At 40.7% G+C, this 22,630-nt stretch overlaps 1 protein-coding gene across 1 annotated transcript; it reads right to left on the bottom strand.

Moving 5' to 3' along the window:
- Positions 1-1,050: 1,050 nt before the first annotated feature.
- Positions 1,051-13,806, bottom strand: ccdc92 (coiled-coil domain containing 92). The gene is made up of 4 exons (XM_056730056.1): positions 13,651-13,806; positions 7,987-8,198; positions 6,964-7,005; positions 1,051-2,656 (listed from the first exon to the last, which is right to left on the bottom strand). The coding sequence occupies exons 2-4, from the start codon at positions 8,120-8,122 to the stop codon at positions 1,791-1,793; spliced, it is 1,044 nt and encodes a 347-aa protein (XP_056586034.1). The 5' UTR covers positions 8,123-8,198; positions 13,651-13,806; the 3' UTR covers positions 1,051-1,790.
- Between the last annotated feature and the right edge of the window lie 8,824 nt (positions 13,807-22,630).

The raw sequence follows: 22,630 nt of genomic DNA, 5'->3' as shown, positions 1-22,630 counted from the left end.
ATGAACTAACAATGACTAATACTTCAACAACATTCATTAATTTGTTAGTTTCAGCATTTACTAATACATCAATAAAAAACAAACTTACTCTCAAGTGTTAACTCTGGTTGTTTCACCTTCTCAATGTTTTACTCTGTCTAATTTCCTGCCGTTTACGCAAGCGAACATTCAAAATAAAACAAGGCTTATGGTAAAATCACATTAAACTATTAGAGGAGCTGAGACCAAATCTTGTTAAAGAACTCGGGCGCTGTCTACCTCACTTCCCCTGAGCTCTTAACAAGCACCTTTTATTTTTAAACCAACAAGAGTTCTGCTTCTGCTTGTTTATTTTTGTACTGCTAAAAGAACAAAATATAATTATGAAAATACTTGACGTTGTGCAGTTTGTGTAAGCAAGAGATACATTTTTACTGTAATATTACAGGACTAACAGCCTCCATACGCTCTTTAAAATAAAGGTGCTAAAAAGGTTCTTCACAGCGATGCTCTGGAAAAAACATTTCTGGTTTAACTCGGAACCATTCAGTCAACTGTTTTTTAAAGAAACCGCTCATTCATGCCTTATCATAATCGGAAGAACCTTTTTTATCCACAAACGAGAATTTGTGAACCAGAAAGGTTCTTCAAGGTTCTTTATGGAACCATTTAGACAAAAAAGGTTCTTGAAGCGCTTATATTTTTTATTCTCTTTATGTAAATTGTATTTTATGTATTGATCACAATTACTAAGGTCATCCGACAGCAACTTCTCAAACTCAAAATCAAAAACTTGCTAAAATATAACAAAATATTTTGATTTAGATTTACCATAATTCAATTATTTTATAATTATAGTAATTTACTATAATTCTAAAATGTGAACAAATATAAATAAAAACTAAGTGACCCTAAACTTTTAAACAGTAGTGTATATGACCTTGTACCTGCATGAAGAATGTATTCATTAAGAGTGATTTATATTCTAACCTTAAATAATCTTTAAATATCTTATTAAACATACTGTACATTTAGAACATTACAGTATTAACCAAAGCAAGAGAAACACAAGTGACTGAGACGTTTGTTCTTTGACTTCAGTAGGTGTTTAATAAGGAGCATCGAGACTCTTCACATTAGCCTGTAGATATGCGAGTGATGAGAGCTCAAGGAGATTTCAGTACCACTGCAGTGCTCATGAATAAATATGAGTAGATATGAATATGCATCCAAGCATATTAAATCAGCAGGCAATGACGGGTTTGGCATTATACGCGTTTTGCATCTGGACTCAAACTGAATGGGACATTAAAGACAAACGGAAAAGAACAATACAAAGTGCAAAGAAGATGCTCAGGTGGGCACGAGAAAAAAAACTTTTGGCATGCTCACAGTTCTCCTCGACTGAGATGAGAGAAAAAAGTTATTAAACCAATCGTGAACAAAGGTCTGTTTTTACAGTGTTGCATAAAAAGCAGCAAAAGCAGGACGTACAGTAGCTCTTACCGCAGTCTCCATCTTTCTCTTAAAAACACATTCATATTCCCTCAAAATTTCCTATAACAGTCTTAACAGTTTCAGTGTGTTGTTCAATGTCTCGGGGGGGTTGTGCTGTGCTGTTGTATGTTTAGTTAGTTTTAAATCTGTAGCGTAATAACAGATGTGTTTCTGTCAGAGGTACATTGATGATTTGAGCCATTTGTATGTTTTCACAGTCATAAACAGTTCTTCATATACTGCATTGGTCTTAACACGCCTATGTTTATATACTTCTATCTGTGTTCGGAGATTATTAAAAGCGCGCATGAGTCTTAAACAGTTCTGTCTGTACCCGAGCGTTTGCGGACCACCTGCTCCCCGTTGACCTGGTCCACGGCGAGGGTCTCCACCTCTGCCTGTGGCCGGGCTGCACCTCTACCGGCTGAGGGTGAGCGGTGGATCCGATGTGCTACTCCTATATGCGCGTTAGCACGGGGCACATCCCGTGCGGGACTATTCCTAGGGCTCGGGGGCATGGGCATGTGGGAGGGGCTGGATGACGTAGGGTGTGTGGCCGAAGAAGCAATGGGCGGAATTACCGCAGGGCGTTCTCGAACAATCGGTTGCGACTCTGCGTGGGCGGCTGGCTCTCTGGCCTGCAGGAAGGGTGTGGGATCTGGCATGGAATCGACTGAATCTCTCAGTACCAGCCTGCGGCCGTCTGTGGCACCCAATCGATACAGCTCTGTGTATTCGGAGTGCAGTGGCTGCGAAAGACTTTTGCGCATGCGCCTGCGAGGGGTGTCGGGTTGGCGGATGTCCTTATCGTTTCCAGTTGCCGCAGGTGGAGGGCTTGGTTTGAAAGAGCCAACAGGGCTGACGGAGGGGCTCAAGCCTGACGTGCCCCCGGCGAGAAGGCGCTTTTTGGTAGCGTGGAGCTGGGAAGTGAGGTAGGCGATGGTGCTGGCTCTCTGCTCCAGCTCTCCGGACAGCACGGCCAATTTATGGCTCTTCAGCTTCAGCTCATCCAGGTACTTTTTCTCTCGCTCACGGATGGTGTTCTCCAGCACTGAGATCATGGCGTTCTTCTGTTCCAGGTCCCGCAGGAGCTCTGTGTTTTCCTGCTCTTTAGCCTTCAGCTGAGCCTCCAGTTCCTCACAGCGATGGTGCAGTTCTCTGCAGCGTGCCTCACCATCATCTGAGAGAGAGAGAATGATGTCAAATACGATTTTTTACAAGTGGTAATATATGTAGCAATTCAAGTGAGGTGGCATCTCCGGTTCTTTATTCTTTATTGAGAAGGCAATCCCAGAATGCAATGCAACTAGCTCTGTGGAAGAACAAGACATACTTTTTTGGGAGGGTGTTCTATCCCTTTAAAATACTTTTTGCAAACTGTCAAAACACTCTCTATTCGTCTCTAGAGGGCAGCAGTGATCTGAAAATCAGATATCTATAAACCTATTACCCCGGTGAAACTACTAATGGCTATGAAACATCAAACCCTATTCTTATTTAGCAACTCTTTCAGTCCTTCCTCAAGAGCCGACGCCGAGCTTTGACAGAAAGCATTTGTAGTGTTATGGGAACAGCTCTTGAGTCTAGCTCAGCATAAATACTATTGATTTCTCCATGAATTTAGCTGGATATACAGACTGTAATAGCACATCTACATTCTTCATTACAGTTTGTATTGATCTGGTCGTTTGAAAGAATAAAACATATACTGGGCTAATTTATATTAGCCTTATACATTTCTTAACTGTGGGTTACATTTAAAAGACATCTGTCTGACGGCCAAACAGGGCGGGGCTGAGATGGGGTGAGGAGGGTGTATACAGACACAACGGCAGAGAGAGAGAGATCCTATCTCATGTTACTGCACTAATGGATATGAAGCGTGAGGGAATCGCTGTGACCGTCTTTACCGACCTTCTGCTTTCAGACAGTCTAAACAATGTTACACATGGCAGGATGCTTTTCTCTCTCTCTCATTTGTCCTCTTTATTGCTATGGCACAAACTATGCTGTTGTTATTCCAAAGCTCTGCAAAATACATAAAATAATAATTCCCCATATCAAATTAGGTTCACACAATTGATCTTTCATATTAAAGGTCCAGTGTGTAATTTCTTGGAGGATCAATTGACATAAATGCAATTTAATTAACATACCTTTGTCTTCAGAGGTGTATAAAGACCTTACATAAGAATGAGCTATTTCTATTTACTTACACCGTGGGTCCACTTACATGGAATTTGTCATGTTGTTTCTACAGTAGCCCTAAACGGACAGACTGCTCTACAGTGCGCGTTTCGTAACTACAGTTGTGTTCAAAATTCTTCAACCCCCACTGAAATTGATTGTTTTGGTCGGTTTGACATTGATTATGATCATTCAGTCATCTGCTTACAATTAAATCAAAGAGGCACGTGTAGGTCAGACAAATATAACATAACATTTATAATGAAATAACCACAAAAGTCTTTTCTGAGCTCACATCATTATCAGTTTTATTCAACCCCCAAGTGACATTCAATCTTAGTACTTAGTACAACATCCTTTTACAGTTATAACAGCTTTTAAACGTGAAGCATAGCTTGACACAAGTGTCTTGCAGCGATCTACGGGTATCTTCGCCCATTCATCATGGGCAAAAGCCTCCAGTTCAGTCACATTCTTAGGCTTGCGCACTGCAACTGCTTTCTTAAAAAGTCCCACCAGAGGTTCTCAATCGGATTTAAGTCTGGTGACTGCGATGGCCACTTCAAAATGTTCCAGCCTTTAATCTGCAACCATGCTCTCGTTGACTTGGAGGTATGCTTGGGATCATTGTCCTGTTGAAAGGTCCAACGTCTTCCAAGCCTCAGGATTGTGACGGACTGCATCACATTGTCATCCAATATCTCCTGGTACTGAAGAGAATTCATGGTACCTTGCACACGCTGACGCTTCCCAGTACCTGCAGAAGCAAAACAGCCCCAAAGCATGATTGACCCCCCGCCATGCTCACAGTAGGCAAGGTGTTCTTTTCTTCATAGGCCTTGTTCTTCCTCCTCCAAACATAGCGTTGATCCATGGGCCCAAACAGTTCTAATTTTGTTTCATCAGTCCACAGAACACTATCCCAAAACTTCTGTGGTTTGTCCACATGACTTTTGGCATACTGCAGTCGACTCTTCTTATTCTTTGGGGACAGCAAGGGGGTGCGCCTGGGAGTTCTGGCATGGAGGCCTTCATTACGCAGGGTGCGCCGTATTGTCTGAGCAGAAACTTCAGTACCCACATCTGACAAATCTTTTCTCAGTTCCTCAGCAGTCACACGGGGACTTTTCTCCACTCTACGCTTCAGGTAGCGCACAGCAGTCGAAGTCAGCATCTTCTTTCTGCCACGACCAGGTAGCGTTTCAACAGTGCCCTTTGCCTTGAATTTGCGAATGATGCTTCCTATGGTGTCTCTTGGTATGTTTAACATCTTTGCAATCTTCTTATAGCCATTGCCCTTCCTGTGAAGATTAATCACCTGTTCTCTTGTCTTCCTGGACCATTCTCTTGACCTCACCATGTTTGTAACCACACCAGTAAATGTCTAGAAGGAGCTGAGTATCACAGTCATTTTAAAGCTGCCTAATTTGTGCTTATTAGGCTTTATTGCTGCTCCCTGATATCCACAGGTGTTTTCAATACCTGATTGAAAACACTTAATTGAACCTCTGTTCTTCAGAGTGGTAGTCTTTAAGGGGTTGAATAATTATGTCAATGAAGAATTCACAAAAGAAACATTTACTACTGTATTACAAAACTAATTGATGTCATTTTAGTTGCATATGGTTCTTTAAGAAGTCCTTGTAGGATTTCATTCTGAATACAATTACAAATATACACTAAATTCCCTAAAACCATTTACAGCATTGGGGGTTGAATAATTTTGAACACAACTGTATGTATTCTCCTTCAGCAAAGAAGCAAAAACGTGTCGACATCTTAGAGCTGCGTTAGCCACCATTGTGCTTCTAAAGGGAGAGGTGACCGGTTGAGTGAGCCGTTGATTGCAATTCACAACCTCACCACTAGATGCCACTACATTTCATACACTGGACATTAAAAACCGTACTTCATGTGGTCCCTCTAATAGTTATTAAACTAGACATGTAGAGTGAGCTCATTTATCACACTGACTCTCTCACTTTCCCTGACTATCTCATTACCCCTTTGCAAAGGCCACATCAGCTAATGAGGTCACCATCACATCCGTACACAAACCCGGTCAGCCATAATGCATGCATGCAGCACGCTCGGGAAGATCTACTGTAGCTGAGATCAGACCTACAGCCTCAGTATGAAAGAGTGCATTCATCTGAAACCCTGGATTCATAGTGATGCTAATTTTGCATGTGTCAGGATCCATTAAGAGTGTAATGAGCAGGGTTTAAATGGGCAATGAGAATCTACAGGCTTAACATTAAAGAGTCATGTTTAATCTTTAAAGTGAGGAGAATATCTGGTGCTTGACATGAGTTACCAAGAGTTTTCTGAAGGTTTGTTAGTTTTGTGTCTATTGTTAGGAACAGGAGTGTGTGGATGTGAGGTGCAGACAGCAGGCTGCAGATGATGCATTAACCTCTACATTAATGCAGTATAAGTTTGTCCATTCATAGTCTCATTTCCTGTGCTTGACTGCAATCTGGCTGGCATCAGCCTCATGAAACAACTCAAATGACAATGTGTGCAGGCTTACTCACACTACGCCATTCCACAACAAATGAATTATGCAGAAATAATACACAATGTTTGTTTCATATTTCTTCAAAGCTCTGGTAATTTAGCATTTCTTAAAAACAAGAATTTCTAAAGTGTTAAACAGCAGAGAGTGATTAAGTGGTTTGCTTGGATACATGTGTGGGAATTGCCTTGAGCATTCAGGAGCATAAATGTCTCACCCGAGCATTGTGTACTTGGGCTGAGCTTGAAAGCCCAACATATATTATACAGATGGGTGGGTGGCAGGCTGGTGGGTATCAGTCCCTGTGCGGGTGTAGTAGGGGGTCTGTGTGTGTGTGTGCTTGATGGGTGGGTCGCTGGTTGCCGGGTTACAAGACAAGGCTATGATGGTATATGTGCACTGAGGAACACAGAGTCTTTCTTTCTATGCAGAAACAAAACGTATAATTTACAACCTCCTGCAAATTTAGCACAGACAAAGTGCAAGATAAATATAGAGACTGACAAAAACAAGAGACAGAGACAGCAGCATTTTTTAAGTCTCCAGCTCTGTGTTCATTTTGTGCAATATGTTTGGGCTGTCCATTAGGCTGTCAGAGATGTTTTGTAACAGGTTGATGTTTTACTAAAAAGCGGTTTGACCGTGTCATAGCAACAACACACACCTGAGACACACACACACACACTCACACACACAGTTGATCCCTTGCATAACTGTATTGTTCTGACCCCATGCAAGTCTGAACAAAGACACAAGGGTAAAATGTGCGTGAGAAATCTTACCGCCTGCATTAGAGCTCCTCATTGTCAGCTCATATGTGAGATCTGTGAAACAGAAGAGAAGGGGGAGTGGACAGAGAGAGAGACGGCGATCAAATGTTAGACTGGCAGAACAAAGCATCACATTTAAATGACAACATTGAAGATCACATGACCACAAGGCATCACCTGAAACAGGATAAGAACAGAAACACATGACCAGGAAAGAGTCAAATGGGGATAAAGAGCATGTTTGGATATGAAATGGCTTTCACACTTGTTACCAAATAGTCCAGGGGCATATTTTGTTTATTACACAGCAACTTAAAAAAAATCTATAAAATATTTGTTTACATTTTTTAAATCACATGAAAAGAATTACAAGGAGACCAGTATCTTGAACTTGAAAACTTTTATATTAAACCTCATACAGTATTTCTTCATTATATCAGTCAGACTGAAGTTAATATTTTATTTGTTGTTCTTAAACGGCATATCAGCACCAAAGGCCATTCTTCACAGACAAAGACGACTGAAGTTATTTTTACTTTGCTCACCAATGTAGCAAAAAATCCAGCGAAAGTGGTTTCAGATGAGAATTAAAAGTTACATTTTAAGGATTATAAAACATTTTCTATTTGAAATAGGCTGCACTGATAAATTGTGCAAAAAGGGGTTTAAATTTCATGTTGCCTTTAAAGACAAAATGGCAAAAGTTGAAATCGAAAGTGTTGGGAACAATGTCCACTGAGACGGAAGAAGAGAAATCTTAAATGAGGACTCGGCCATCTGGAATGAGATGAAATGTATTCTTACAGGACCAATAATAATCCCTGTGAAACTGTTTCACACTATTAGCAGCAGGTGACTAGTAGCGGGACCGTAATTAGCAAAACGTGCAATATGTGCATCCGTTTTTTTAAGTTGCCAATAAGATGTGACGAAGACATGCATCAATAAACCCAATAAAAAATAATATAGCCCATTGTAGTCCGGAAGCACTTACTGTTTCAGTTTTTTTATTCAAATTTTGATTTTTGTACGTACCTGTGCAGTGCTGTTGCAGGCGACGGATCTCATCGTGAAGACCCTTGAGGGTGTTGGCATGGTCTTGCTGCAGGAACAGTAGGTTATTCTGCGCACTGTGGAGTTGGTTCTCCAAGGTCACACTCTCCGAGGCCATGGTGATGAGATACGGTCACACACACATGTATAAATAACCTATCTCGCTCAATCACACACACAGTAGCTCAGGACACCTGTGAATACAAGTGCAGAAAATACTGATCACATACCGACCTGTGAAGCACTAAGATTCACTGCCAGACAGACTCATGCCATTTATGACTCAATTACAGCATAAAACGGCTGCAAATTCATTACACCGCTTTTAAATGAGACAGAGTAAATGTGCTACGGCTGACACATGAAGTCAAGATACTGCTGGATACATGTTGCAGCACACTTTCTACTTTCTTTAGGTACACTTTGTAGAGTACAAAAAGTACACTTTTTACACTTTCTCGGACTCTTGTTCTGTTGAACACAAAGATAGATATTTGGAAAATGTTAGAAACTAACATTTCTTGGACATCATCCATTACTATAGTAGGAAAAATTACAATGGTAGTCGAATGTGCCCTAGAACTGTTTGCTTTCCTAAATGCTTCAAAATATCTAGTTTTGTGTTAATCAGAACAAGAAAAAATAAGGGAACAAAAATGTTTCCTACTATGGTAGTCAGTGATGTCCCATAAATGTCAGTCGCTAACATTTTTCCAAATATCTTTCTCTGTGTTCATTAGAAAAAAAGAAAAGACAGGTTTGTTAACTTGGGGATGAGTAGTTCATGACAGATTTTACATTTTTGGGAGGACTATCCTTTTATCCCAAGACCTGGAATATGTACTTCCACAATAAACTACTTGTGGTTAAATGGTTAATTTAACGATTGGTTAAAACTTAATTCTGGTTCACGAGAAAAAATCATTTTGAATAATTTGTCTTAACAGCATCTAGAGAAAGCCTTTGATATAGTAAAAACTGCTTATCATTTCATAAGCAGTTTGAATTATTAACAGAGAATCATAACGCCGGCTCTCTCCTCTGGGTGCATGTTCTACTTTCATGATAATGAAACAAAATAAATGTAAAAATCCAGCCATTCTGAGATAAACAAGGGAAGATGGCAAAACACAGAGACGAGAGAATCCCTAGAGGGTGTGTTGAGGGTTTGCAGAGCTCAGTGTACAATATGCTGCATACACTTTCAATATACTGAAAGTGAGATATGGTCTAATTGAAGGAGCTATGCTTTGCATATGCTGCAAGTACACATGACTGCAGTTTCAAATAAAAATGTCCAATAGCGGTATTACACGGAGCTCCAATATAGCATAGTGTAGAGTGCACAGGGATGACGTGTTTTTGTATGCAAAAGAAGCAAGTTAGCATTTTAGCACTTCCGGTGGCAACGCCCCAATGTTAGGAGGTGTCTGGTCAAAATATGTTTGGGACTATTTCTGTGAGTGCACATTTTGTTGTGGCGTGAACTGTTTTCAATACTGTATATTAACACGCTAATAACTGCACAAAGTATGTGCATGCTGTGAGCTACAGTGACCGGCCAGGCCATTCATAGACAACTTGATTTTCCATCCCACAAGACTACTTTCCCAACGTTTTCCTAGGTAAACACATGCTAGACGGATAGGTTTCAACATTCACTTGCGACTCGCGCATACGCTTTTTACTTAAAGCTGTGCCTGTTAAGAAAATAGAATGCATTATTTTAATGCAATTACTGCCAGTTGACTTTGTTTACATATTGTTCATTACTGCATAATATAATGTAATTTTGTTTCATAAAGTATATGTTGATTTTATAATGCCTACATTTTTTCCATTTTGTGATTTTAAGGTGAATAAAAGACTATTTCCCTATATATTTAATCATTGAGGATTTATTAAAAAATCTTGTCTCGTCTTGTGGGATAAGCCTCTCGTCAGACCCCTACCTTTACACATGCAGATTGTATTAAGCTTCAAAATAAATAAATGTAGTGTTGTTTGGTAAAGATTTTTTTAGTTGGCCTACAAAAATACATCATTCCTGCAGCAGTCTTTTGCATTGTATTGGACAGAATGTTACAGCTTTGTATTTCCACGACTATCACTTTACACTTTACAATTCAGTTTTATAAAATTAAATATAGATGGTTGAATTAAAGCTTGAATGTTGTCAATTCTTTAACAAAATAACGAATGTTAAAAAAAATGTTTTGGGGAAATTCTGTCATTTGGAAAATTCTTATATATATATTTTCAAATATCAGGATTTAATCACAACCGTTAACCCAGTATCGTGTTCAGTATCGAATCGTGAGCTGAACGTATCACTACACCCCTAGTGATTTATGAAAAAATATGAAAATATAAAGATAAGAGAGATAGTATAGTATGGGTGGTGGTGGTGGTGAGGGAAAATGTGTTCTGTTTGGGTGTGGTTGATGGAACATCTGGTTTTTACCTGAGAAAGAAAAGCTTGCTTTTAGCACTACAGAGAGGATGTGTCGTGTGGACGGTGCAAATACTTTGACCTAGTGAAGTGTACTATATTTTGTAAACACATTTAAATAGTCCATCTCTTCTCATGAGATCACATTAAAAATGTTGCAAACACAAGATGCGCTAAACACATTAAAAGAAGCCATGTGTTTTGTAGAAGGACAGTGTAGCTAAAAAGATGGCAGAAAGGTTAAGTTGCCACTCAGTGGAACTCATGAAAAGCATATGAGCATCAATGAGTAATGTCAGACTATGCTCACGCTGGGCGCGGCATAGAAGACAGCAGTCCCACTATTTTATTAATTCACTTGCTCTCTTCCCTCTCACGTGTCCTCTCTCTCTGTCTGTGTCTTGACTTTTCCACTCATAAGTTACATTAGTCACAACATGAAAACATGACCATTTACAGAACAAGGAAAAGCAAAGATAAAAATCGGAAAGAAATTCAGAATGAAAGAATCATCTCCCTCGGAAATCGTGATATGGAAATTGAATTGGCCGCACCCACAGGATGCTGAACAGAAATTGCAATATAAAGAAATGCTTTAGTCACATAACCAAAAGAATGCTGTTCATTATTTTCCCTTGCTTGCTTTAGCTGAAATCCTCCTTGTAACATGGTCTTGTAAACTAGCGTGTTGACAAAATGTTATATGCTCTCCTACTTGTAAGTCACTTTGGATAAAAGCACCTGCCAAATGAATAAATGTAAATGTAAGTTGAATTGGTTCTAACACTGTTTTGCAACAAAACTTAAATACAAATGCATTATATACGACATTGTTTACAATATCTGATTCATGTTGACTGGCTCATAAAGCGGAGCATAAAATCAACACCGAAACCCTAATTTTCTCATTAAATGATTCTTGAAAAAGCACATATGATGCATGTATGAAAACCTGAAATGGATACACTGTGCAATGTGTATCCATAGTCAAGCTCTTCTGAAGAGATCAAGTTGAAAACGAGAGAAAGAAGAAGCCAAAATTGGCTGCCAACAGAAGTGTAATTGTGTACACTGTAAAAACTACACTGATAAAACACAACACATGCATCCTCTCAAATCCTTATATTTTTAATTAAATTCCATAAATAATAAAAGTCCAGTTCAATAGTGTTTGCTACCTCGTTGTAATATCAGAAATTATATTGGACATACACAGAAAGACAGAAAGAGAGAGACATCTAGGCACATCTGAGATGGCAAACAACAATGAATAATTTATGGATAAAGAAAAATGAAGGACATGGAGGAGACTGTATGTCTATGACACTATGCCAATATTAATGTACAATTGCATAGTGATGATGTCACACACGATTAACCACACAAGCACTTCCTGAAACAAAAGATCTTCCCAGCACCAGCATGACGTCATAAAATAATGACTACATTTTTAATTGGTTATAAACATATGAGAATTAGAAGATCATCTTTGAAATTGTCTATCGGCTATCACAATTTTCATTACACTTAATTTATTTATACTGTTTTCTAAAAAATGTTACACTATTTGTGTATTTTAAACTGCTAAAAATCTATATTTTTATACCTTTATGTTACAAAACCTTTAGAATATATATTATTCAAGCTCACAACTCAACATGCCACACATTTGAAACATCATCTTAGCAGTACCATCCTTAAATTCCATAAATATCTTGATGATTTTCAAAGCCAACCATAACATATTATAATACAGATACTTATACAAATTATAACACCAACAGGTTGTGAATAAGCAGTATACCTAAAAGTTGTCAATAAGAGAGACACCGCCTCTGCATCAGAGGCATTGACCATCCGTTAGGAATCTTCCACAGCAAACATAAAAACTCCCACTCCTGTTTAGGAGCTATTTGTGTGCTCGTAGACATTATGTGACATTTGCTGTGATCTGACTGATGTTTGTCCCTTCAAGTCAGTGGGTGAGGCCTCCCCCGCCCTGCTCCATGAGACACAAAGAATCCCCCTGACATTCTTCCTCCCCATACACTATCTTGTGTGTCTTCCTAACACTCGTAACAGCCGCCCTCAAAATTCTCTCTCTCTCCCTTGCATTAATAATCTATGAACTGCAGCGTTATAGGAGACTAAACACCGGCTACATCCAGGTCACTTTATAGGCAAATACCATACAACCAACATGTGGTGCTCTGGAGAGGACCAGCCCTAGTGTCACACCCACTACATAGTGTATGATGTAAGCTTGTATGATGACATATGATGCACTGTACTGTGTGGCTGATACAAATATTGTTATTATTAAAAGTTGTTTACAACAGTTGTATTAATATTAAAAGCATAAACATCAATTATGATAACAAACGCGAGAATAAAAACACAATGTTTTTCGTGGCAGCATCTCATTGGCCAAATCACATCAACACACACACGTGAGAATGAGCAGGATCATAAACAGCACCTGCATTGCGGACAGCGCAACAATTACAGCGACATAAACCACCACTTGAATGAATGACATTTAAAACAAGACAATATTATTAGTACTAATAATAATAATAATAATAATAAAGAACAGACGCTGTTGCGCCAAATTACTTTAATGAAATTAACAGCAAAAAAACGAAAGCACGTGTCCCAAACACCCCATCCGTCAATAACCGAGGAAAAGCAATCACTTGTCAAATAAAAGCTGACATTCTATGAAAAAATAAATATTTATATCCTAATAAAGTGTAAACATTAATGATCTGCACAACTCTCCATCTCAAACACGCGCTATAGCAGCGTCAATGTCAAGCAATGTGTTCAATGTCACTATTTTGATCGTGTGATCTCTCATGGTGATGTCACTTATAATAGTCGTTTGATCACCGTCTCTGGTTACTTTCACGACTGCAGACACAATAATCGGCCACCGATCATTCCAGTCGATTAACGCTGTCATGCGTCTGAAAATACGCAACAAGCAGCGACACATTTTACAGCAAGTGTCAAACGGCGCACTAAATAAACTACGCGGCATAGTAGGCTATTTTCGGGAATCAATACCTCCATCTATTGACGTGGTATTGGTCGAATATCCCTTTGCTTGTTTGTGTCAGTAAGCGGCCAGAGCGCGAGCAGGTGCAGTGAGGATGCGAGGCGCGCCTCCGCGCACATTAAACGACACCTACCTGAACCACAAGCTGACGAACAGCGTGTGTCTGCCGGGCTGACACGGTTCTGGTTCTGCTGTCTGGACGGTGGCGAGTGGAGAGCTTCGCAGGGTTTTTATTCTCCTCGGCGGGGCAGAGAGGAGAGGGCTGTATCTGTCCTCTCTCCCTCTCTCTCTCATCTCCCGGAGATACAACACTAAATAAAGCGGTGCATGCTGGGATACTGAGGAAAACGCGCAAGCTACGGCGCGCTGAGGCCTTTGGCTCAGGTGAAACGCACGTACACCACACATTTTATTTTAGCTTTATCGTAAATAAAATGCAGATATATACGCATTTAAACTATCTTTATTATACTCTTTTCTATTATTTTCTTTTTATAATTCTAATAATAAATATACTAATAATATCGATAGTAGTTCATGTTTATTAACATATGGATGAAGTCTTGAACATATATTTCTTGTAGTTTTGAGTAACTTTTATATGAAAGTGAAAAATATGTCGGCTACACGAACACTTCTATAATTTTAAGGATTGAATCAAGTATACAATTGATGTTTTTTATGTATTTCAGAGGGTACAAAGCTTCACAGCATTTCCTCATGAAACTGGTGGCAGTACAGTTTGACTAAACTTTGAAGTGACTGCAAAATTACAGAGCAGAAGTTCTTCTACCTACAGTGTCCACAAGAGAGCAGTGTTTTATCATTTTTACTTTACTTTATGAACATCTTGTCTCTCACCTGCCCTTTCTTTGCATGTAACTGTCTAAAATAAGAAAATACATACTGCATGTTTTTTTCTTTTTCCTAATTACAATTAACTTAAGAGGTTAAGTAAAATAAGATTAGCTAGAGAAAAACGCTATGTCTGAATGCTTTTTTTATTGAACACAGATTTATGGCACACTATCTCAAAAAGAAAAGATGTATGATGACAAACATGCATCTCTAACATGAACCAGATGGAAGCACGTATGGTATGGTATAAGTAGATAGCAGCAACATCTTATTTGTGTTTGTTAGTCCGTTTGAAGTTTAGATTAGCCTAAAGTTCAATATTATGTGTAGGACAAACTGAATCATACGTTTTTGTTGTTTTATTTGCATTTTATCCTCATTTACTAATCCCGTAGTTGTATGCGGCTGGCCTGAAGTTAACTTCCGGTGTTTGTTAATTGGTCTGGCTAGTAGCTAATTACATAACTATTTATTTTTGAACCATTCTTATTTATTTGTATTAACATATTATTGTATAATTATTGTATTAAATAAACATTTTGTTTCATTTTATTGTATTTTAATTTTATTAAATACAAATTTGTCGACTGGGTTGTATAACTTTGTACATTTAAGTTTAGCCAAGTAACGGTTCGCATACCGGTAACCAAAAATAAAAATATTTATTTTGCGTGTTTTAAAAAATAATCCACTTTTTTTGTGGCGGTTAAATTTGGGCCACAAAAGCGTGCATGCGCAGTAATATTTGTCTGTTGCTTTGAAACCATCTACAAGGGTTCAGAGCTATCAAATGTAAAGCAAAAGCCACAAAACGCATTTTGATTTCATGGGTCTTTAAACTGCATGTAGCACACTCATAATATTTAATCGAATTGTGACAGCAGCTGAAGAGCCTCGGTCAATACAAGGGTCACAGAGTTATTTATTCTAACAGATGACATGTCTACACCTACAGGCTGTGGCCATGCTAACACCCTTATAGAAACAAATCCCCAACATGTTCAGTTTCCACTTGACAGTTTATCTTTACAAAAATGAAGAGTGTTACATTCCCTGTGCCCAAATCCTCGAAACCTTTTTTCTGAACACCCGGGCTAGAGAACAGAACTCTCTCTGTTTTCCTCTCGCCTTCCCTTTCACTCTCTCCACCACACACAAACAGACCTCTCTTCCTAAAATTACATTTGGCATGGTGAATTCCACAGTGGCCCAGCTACTGTGTAAAGTGAGATGAATCAAACAAAAAAATCAATTTTCAAAAAGTAGAGGCAGGAATTTAGGACAGTCTCAAATAGCGCCAGGTCTGTGAAATACATGCAATTATTTTTCTGACTTTATTCTTGACAGAGTTTTCTGTTGACCTGGATTAAATTCTTCTTGTGTCTTTATTTTAAGAGTGTTTGACACAAATCCCAGACAGTCAGAAAAAGAGAGAGAGAGAAGGTGGTTGAGTGCACGACTCTCATATGTCTTTTCCCACCAGTGGTCAAAGCAAACTCCATTGAATCACACATTATTTAGGATTTGTTTTACTTTGTGTCTTCTGGGGTATTTATGTTTTATAACAGGCTCAGAGAAGGGAAGGAAGACTCCCAAATAAAACAGGCAGACCTCAGTAAATGTCTTCGCAGAGGAATTCAGTCAAGTACTTCCAAACACATGAATACTGGGTCGACTGTGCAATGTGGGTCAGGTCTACAAACACCAACACACACATGCAGTGTGGCACTAGTTAGAGACGTACGTCTGTAAATCTATTTAGTCTGTTTCACTCCCTGAAGTGATTTCCAGACCTGTTGGCACTGTCTTCCCAAAAATGTCTCCGTCCAGCTTCAACTATTCCAACCATGCAAGAAATGCACAGTTCATGCAACTGGAAGAGAGTTTGGTTAAACGTTTTGGTTAAACGTTTTTAAAGTGAGAGTTCACCCAAAAATGAAAATTATTGTATGAATGTCTTTAATTGGTCGAAAACAGAGAAAGGTATTTGGACGAACCAAACAGTTCTTGGACACCATTAACTTACATGGCAATGGTATTCAAAAGTGCACCAGAACTGTTTGCTGTCCTACATCCTTCAAAATATCTTCTTCTTCAACAGAACAAAAAAAGTGTGGTGTAATATTTCCTACTATGGTATTCAATGGGGTCCAGGAACTGTTTGGTTAAAAAAAGTCTTCCAAATATATTTCTCTTTGTTTATCAAAACAAAGACATATACAGATTTGGAAGCTAATTATGACAGAATTTTTATTTAGGGGTGAACTATCACTTTAAGTAACTTTCAGTGTAGAAATATGATATATGTACCGCTTTTGGAGCAATTGGTAACGTTGTTTAGATTTGAGTTAGTTGTCGTGTCTGTTCACAAACAAGCAAGCACGCCAGCACCAACAGACAGGAAATCTCATAAAAGTGTAATTTAATTGCTCACCGGTACATTCTAAAGTGAAAAATGTAACACAGTATTATGAGTGCTGCAGTGAAGAAACACAGTTCTCTGTCAAACAGTGGCCCAATACATGCCGTACCTTTGAAAACACCTAAAGGCTCACTTGTGTGTTACTGGGTTTGCCAGTCAAACAATGAGGTCCGGTGTAGTTTAGGTTCACTAGGAGCAGGTAAAAGGAACTTCATTTATAATTCATATTCTGGATTCAGATGGTGATTCAGTTTTTGGGTGCAGTGCTGGTATACAGCTCAGAAATCCAATCCCATCGATATGGCAAATTAAGCAAGATTTTACAAGTCTTATTTTGACTCGCCGCCAATACCAACCATTTTCAGGTAGTAATAGTCTTACTGTTATTATATTGGAGTTGGCAATGTCCTACAGCCAATTTAATTTTCCAAGAGTATTTTTCTCCTTTCATTTATAAAGGGGAAGTCATAATCACTTTGAGATTGAATTGAAAGTGTCATTTATTTGATAAGTTCAAAGCGAGCGGGACTGCCAATGTATTCACAGCCACTGAATGAAACGACTGATTTCAGTAAACCACGCTCCACGATAGAGTTTTTCAATCTGGCTGCCCTCATTACTGTAGAGCTTGAAATGAAGTCTCAAATTGACCTTCTCTGGTTTTCAAGTGCACTATAAAATAACTGACTGCTTAATATTGTTCGCTTGCCAAGAGCAAAATGACTCCCAGAGAGCCCACAGGGTCAGCACAAAATCCATACATACTATAGTATGTAGCATATAGTAATCCATGTGATGCACATGCACTTGATTTTCACATGTACATGAGACATATATATATATATATATGTATATATATATATATAGCTAATCTTTGATCATTAAAATTAAGTCACATTTATGGTCTTAGCATATCGCCGCTGTCCATCTGAAACCTTTTTTTTGCTATAAACCATCATCATTAGTCAGCCTTTATGTTCGTCACTGAGGTTTGCAAATATCTAACCAATTAAAGTACTTGTCAACTTTAACAACACAATATGCAATCATTGAAAAAGTTGTGTTTTTTCCATTTCCAAAAAACAGCTACTTTGGACACGAGGTTTCAGAAGACAGCGAGGATATGTTTATTATACATTCGTACATTATGAATTATGGTGCCACAATATTGTCTACGCAATACTCGGACTAAGAGACACACAACGGAGAACTCAACTCAAAAGGTTAATCTTAAATATGTAGCTAAAGCTTTTCCCCATGAGCAGCCTCCAAAGAGACATCCGTCTATTTCATTAATACCCCTCATCATGTTCAGACCAGATGTTAAAGCAAAACGATGGACTCTCGCTCTTATTCTCTCTTTCTCTGTGTTTCGCTCTGCTGTGCTGAGGTATGGAAAGTATTTGCTGGGTTCCTCTGAGGGCTGTGCAGCTGGAACACACAGGGAGGAAGATAGAGAGATATAAACGCTGGAGCTCAGGAATTATGTGTGAAAACAGGGAAGCTTCAGGGGTTTACTGCATGTCATCGCCTTAATGACCCGTTTGATAATGTATCACACGGCAAACATACAAAATCAAACAAAGCGCTTGTTTCTGATGGTACTTTTCTGGATTTTGTACATCGTAATGGATAGGATGATGGAGACAGGGAGTGTTTGAGCAAATGTAGCGTGATGGTAAACAGCTCATGTTTTAAGAAGCGATGATGAATATCATATTGATTATGACAAAGGCTCTCAACTGCTTTTGCTTTACATCTGATGTCAACACAGTGCCAGATGTGTTTATCGTATAAAAGAAGGAAAACTGTATTAAATTCAAACATTAAAAAATCTTTGTAAAAACAATAAACTGCATAGATCAATTAGTATGCAAAATGATTACCAAACAGTAAATGGACGCCATAATAATGTCTCAAATATTGTACAGTATAAAATATTATTCAATGCAACAAAAGCACAAAAGATATGGAACTTCTTTTCTCCTTTTTTAAATTGATCTATTTTTAATATAAACTATGTTTGCTTTCTGTGACCCTATTTTGGGCAAGGTTACTTTATTTGTGCCGTATCGATTTTGTTTGCAGTGTATGGGAACTACTAGATTAGTGTAGATAATGGACATATTTACCAAAACTTGACTCATTTGAATCCTTTTGATTCCCCTCTGTTAACAACTCTCAACTCAACTTTATTTAAATAGCGCTTTTTACAATTTCCATTGTTACAAAGCAGCTGTACATGAGACATATTGACTATTAACAAAACAACTAAAGTCATATACCTGTAAAAACAAGAAAAAGGTGAAAACACAGAAGACAGACATACCCACGTACAAACGCTCCACACACACAATATGCACATACATTTACACACATCGACATAGACACACGGACACATACGCACGCACGCACACACTCACTTACAGTGAAAGCACACATTTAAGATAAAGGAGAGAGAACAGAAAATTGATGTTCTGTACACACACATACACTTTCCAGATCTAATGTGTGGTGTGACAGGATAAAAGTAAGAGCTCTTTATAGACTTTATAGACCATAGAGGTGAAGTGGTCCATAGCTTCATGTGCTGAAATGTTAAACACTATGGTGTAGAGGGGTACGCACCGCAACCTCTTTGGTGGGAATTCACTCCTTGAAAAGTAAATGATTGTGTTTTCATACATTTCTACTTGACATGTGGACTTATCATGTGCCCTGACAGAAGAGTATCCTTAACGTTGTCTTTAATTTGTGTTGAAGATATATTGTGACTGTTGCAGTGTCGGACAATACATTCTTTCAGACGTTCAGTCATTTTGCTTTACTTTGTAACATTATCTTAATCTGCAATACCAATTTGCTTAGGTTACGTAGCTTGGCAAAAAATAGGTTTGCAAATATTCCTACTACTTTCTTTTCAATAATCTGCTATTATATAAAAGCCTACATGCTTTAGGTTGGATGGGTTTCCCTAATAAAACTCCATGAATGGTATATTTTAGTTTATTTTGTAAACAGTCCATCCCAGGTGTTTCCTGCTAGCCGTCCTGCAACACACTAAAGCTGGCTGTTTCTGATGTAAAACGTCTTGGTTACGTATGTAACCTCAGTTCCCTGATGGAGGGAACGAGACGTTGTGTCGAGAACGACAGATGGGGTTCGCCCTTGAGAACCAATCAACTCTGACTACTATAGAAAAGGCCAATGAAATTTGGCGAATGCAATTTGCATGCCGGGCTCCGCCCCCGGAAATCCGGTATAAAAGGAGGCCGGCGTGCAGCATTCACTTACCTTTGTTCTGAAGAGCCTGAGACCTCTCAAACTGCAGCAGAATACGATACGTGTTCGTGGCATAAGGGACACAACGTCTCGTTCCCTCCATCAGGGAACTGAGGTTACATACGTAACCAAGACGTTCCCTTTCTGTCGGTCTCTCGACGTTGTGTCGAGAACGACAGATGGGGTTGCCTATGGAAAACGCCACAACGCTGTATCGCGTCACAATCTCTAGCGAAGCGACGGTAACAAGCCTGGGCGTGTCATCTCGAAGCTTTCGTGAGACTGTAACCTTCCAGTGTGGTGGTCGGGGGGTTCCAGAGCTTTCTTGGAGAAAGATGGGTACAGCCCTGACCGGTAACTTTCACGGACGGGGCCTTAGCTCTCTATAGGCGAGAGGCCGTCCAGATCAGTTTACACCGGGTAAGCGCGACTCTTAATCAGAGAAGCGCTACAGAGGCCACCTCCTACCCGTGGGGAGGAATATGGTGGATATAGGTATGGTCTCGTCCTTGGAGGAGAACGCATGGAACGTGCGGACTGAGTAGTTAACCGCGAGGTGGAGGCCCACCTGGGGAAGCTCATGGGTTACCAGGAGTGGGAACCATTCTCATGAGGATACATCAGACGGAACAGCCCACGGAGGGGGTGTTACAGACGTCCGGTAGCACTAGGTCCGGTTAGAGCTATCTGTGATAGCTCACATGGTATCCCGGCCTAAGGGGGAAGGCTGCTCTGCCCAGCCAGCCCCCAGGGGGTGCTTGTTTGGTGATGGATGGAATGCCTATTCTTAACCAGTGTCTGGGTAAGAAGGGAGGCTGGTGAGGTACCAGTTTCTTAGCGATGTGTTCGGGTAAGAAGAAAAGGTAAATAGCACACTGACCCAACCTGTTAGAGGGTGGAAAGGTGCTTTCGCAGGCATACGCCCCCCCGGATGCCAGTCCTACATGTCGCCACGCAGGACGTGGGCTGACACCGGGTTTACGCGAAGGTTGTTAACCCTTGCGAAGGTGTTTGGGCATAGCCCAACCCGCAGCTCTACAGATGTCTGCTAGAGAGGCGCTTCTGCCAGTGTCCAGGAGGTGGCTAAACTCCGTGTGGAGTGAGCCCTCACTGCCAATGGGCATGGGAGATTCTGAGATCGGGATGCCGTCGTAACGGCGTCCACGACCCAGTGCGCCAGCCTCTGTTTGGAGACAGCCTTCCCCTTCTGCTGTCCTCCAACAGACACGGAGCTGGTCAGAGCTTCAGAGCTCTGCGTGCGGTCCAGTACGTACTGGACACAACACTAATCGGGTTGGGTCTTCCTCCCCCATGGGGAGCGCCTGCAAGTTCACCACTTGGCCCCGGAGGGAGTAATGGGAACTTCTTGGGCACGCATCCGGGCCTGGGTCTCAAGATAACGTGAGAGTTTCCAGGGCCGAGTTTAAGGCAATCCAGGGACACGGAGGATGCTCGGTGGTCCCCTACCCTCTTGAAGGAAGTGAGCGCCGTCAGGAGGGCCGTCTTACTCTATGAGGAAGATCGGAACCTCCGAGGGGCTCTTTGGGGGGCCCTGAGGCTCCCCAGGACCACTTAGGGTCCCAAGAGGGTATGGAGCGGAGATGAGGCGGATTCCGCCCTCTCGCTGCTTAGGAACCTGGTGACCAGGTCGTGTTGCCCTAGAAACTTTCCACCGACTGAGTCGTGATGAGTGGCAATAGCGACTACATACACTTTCAGTGTGGAAGGGAGATGTTAGTCTCCAGTCTCGTGAGGAGGGGAACACAATCCTGATCAAGCACCTCAGTGGGTCTTTCTCGTTGAGAAAGACACCAGGACGAGAAGAGGCACCGTCTAGAGGCGTGTAACCGCCTAGTAGATGGGGCCCTAGCCTGGGTGATGGTCTCAGCCGTATAGGGGGAGTAGCCATCTTAGGATCTTCTCGTCCCGTCTAGAGACCAGACATGGGTGTTCCAGAGGTCTGATCTGGGATGCCAGAACGTGTCCTTCCCCTGAGAGAGCAGGTCCTCTGTCAGGGGAATGGTTCAGGGGGAGTCGCTGTCCAGAGCATCGGCTCTGAGGCCAAGTGCGGTTAGACCGGTGTGGTGTAACCAATAACACTTGGTGCTCCTGCTCCCTGACCTTGCACAGAGTCTGTACAAGAAGGCTCCTGGGGGGGGGAAGGTGTGCTTCCGCCCATCCCGCGGCCAGCTGTGCGCAAGGATATCCGTGCCGAGGGCAGGGACTATCAAGCGGGCAAATGGTGGTGTTACGGGAGGTGAACAGGTTTTACCTGGGCCTACCCGAACAGCCTCCAAATGAGCTGGACTGCACGGGGGTGGAGTCGCCACTCTCCACGAGGCATAAACTGGCGAGAAAGCACGTCGGCTGTCTAGTTCAGTTTGCCCGGGGTGTGTGGCCTGCAGGGAACGAGTCACCTGTTGACTCCACCGGAGGAGGCGTCGAGCAAGTTGTGTTTAGCTGCTGTGTGCGAACGCCACCCTGACGATCTGTATTCGCTACAGCTATAGTGCTGTCCTCGGAACAGCACGTGCATGTCTCGCACGAGAGG

This window comes from Triplophysa dalaica, chromosome 18 (genome assembly GCF_015846415.1).
Source record: "Triplophysa dalaica isolate WHDGS20190420 chromosome 18, ASM1584641v1, whole genome shotgun sequence".
NCBI classification, from domain to species: domain Eukaryota; kingdom Metazoa; phylum Chordata; class Actinopteri; order Cypriniformes; family Nemacheilidae; genus Triplophysa; species Triplophysa dalaica.
The sequence above is the reverse complement of the archived record's forward strand: the minus strand, read 5'-3'. Positions and strand labels throughout refer to the sequence as shown.

Coding starts and splice junctions, on each gene's coding strand:
- ccdc92 (XM_056730056.1), bottom strand. CDS start 8,122: ATGGCCTCGGAGAGTGTGACCTTGGAGAACCAACTCCACAGTGCGCAG. Junction 7,006..7,986: donor CCTGCAACAGCACTGCACAG/GTACGTACAAAA, acceptor TCTGTTTCACAG/ATCTCACATATGAGCTGACA. Junction 2,657..6,963: donor GAGGAGCTCTAATGCAGGCG/GTAAGATTTCTC, acceptor TCTCTCTCTCAG/ATGATGGTGAGGCACGCTGC.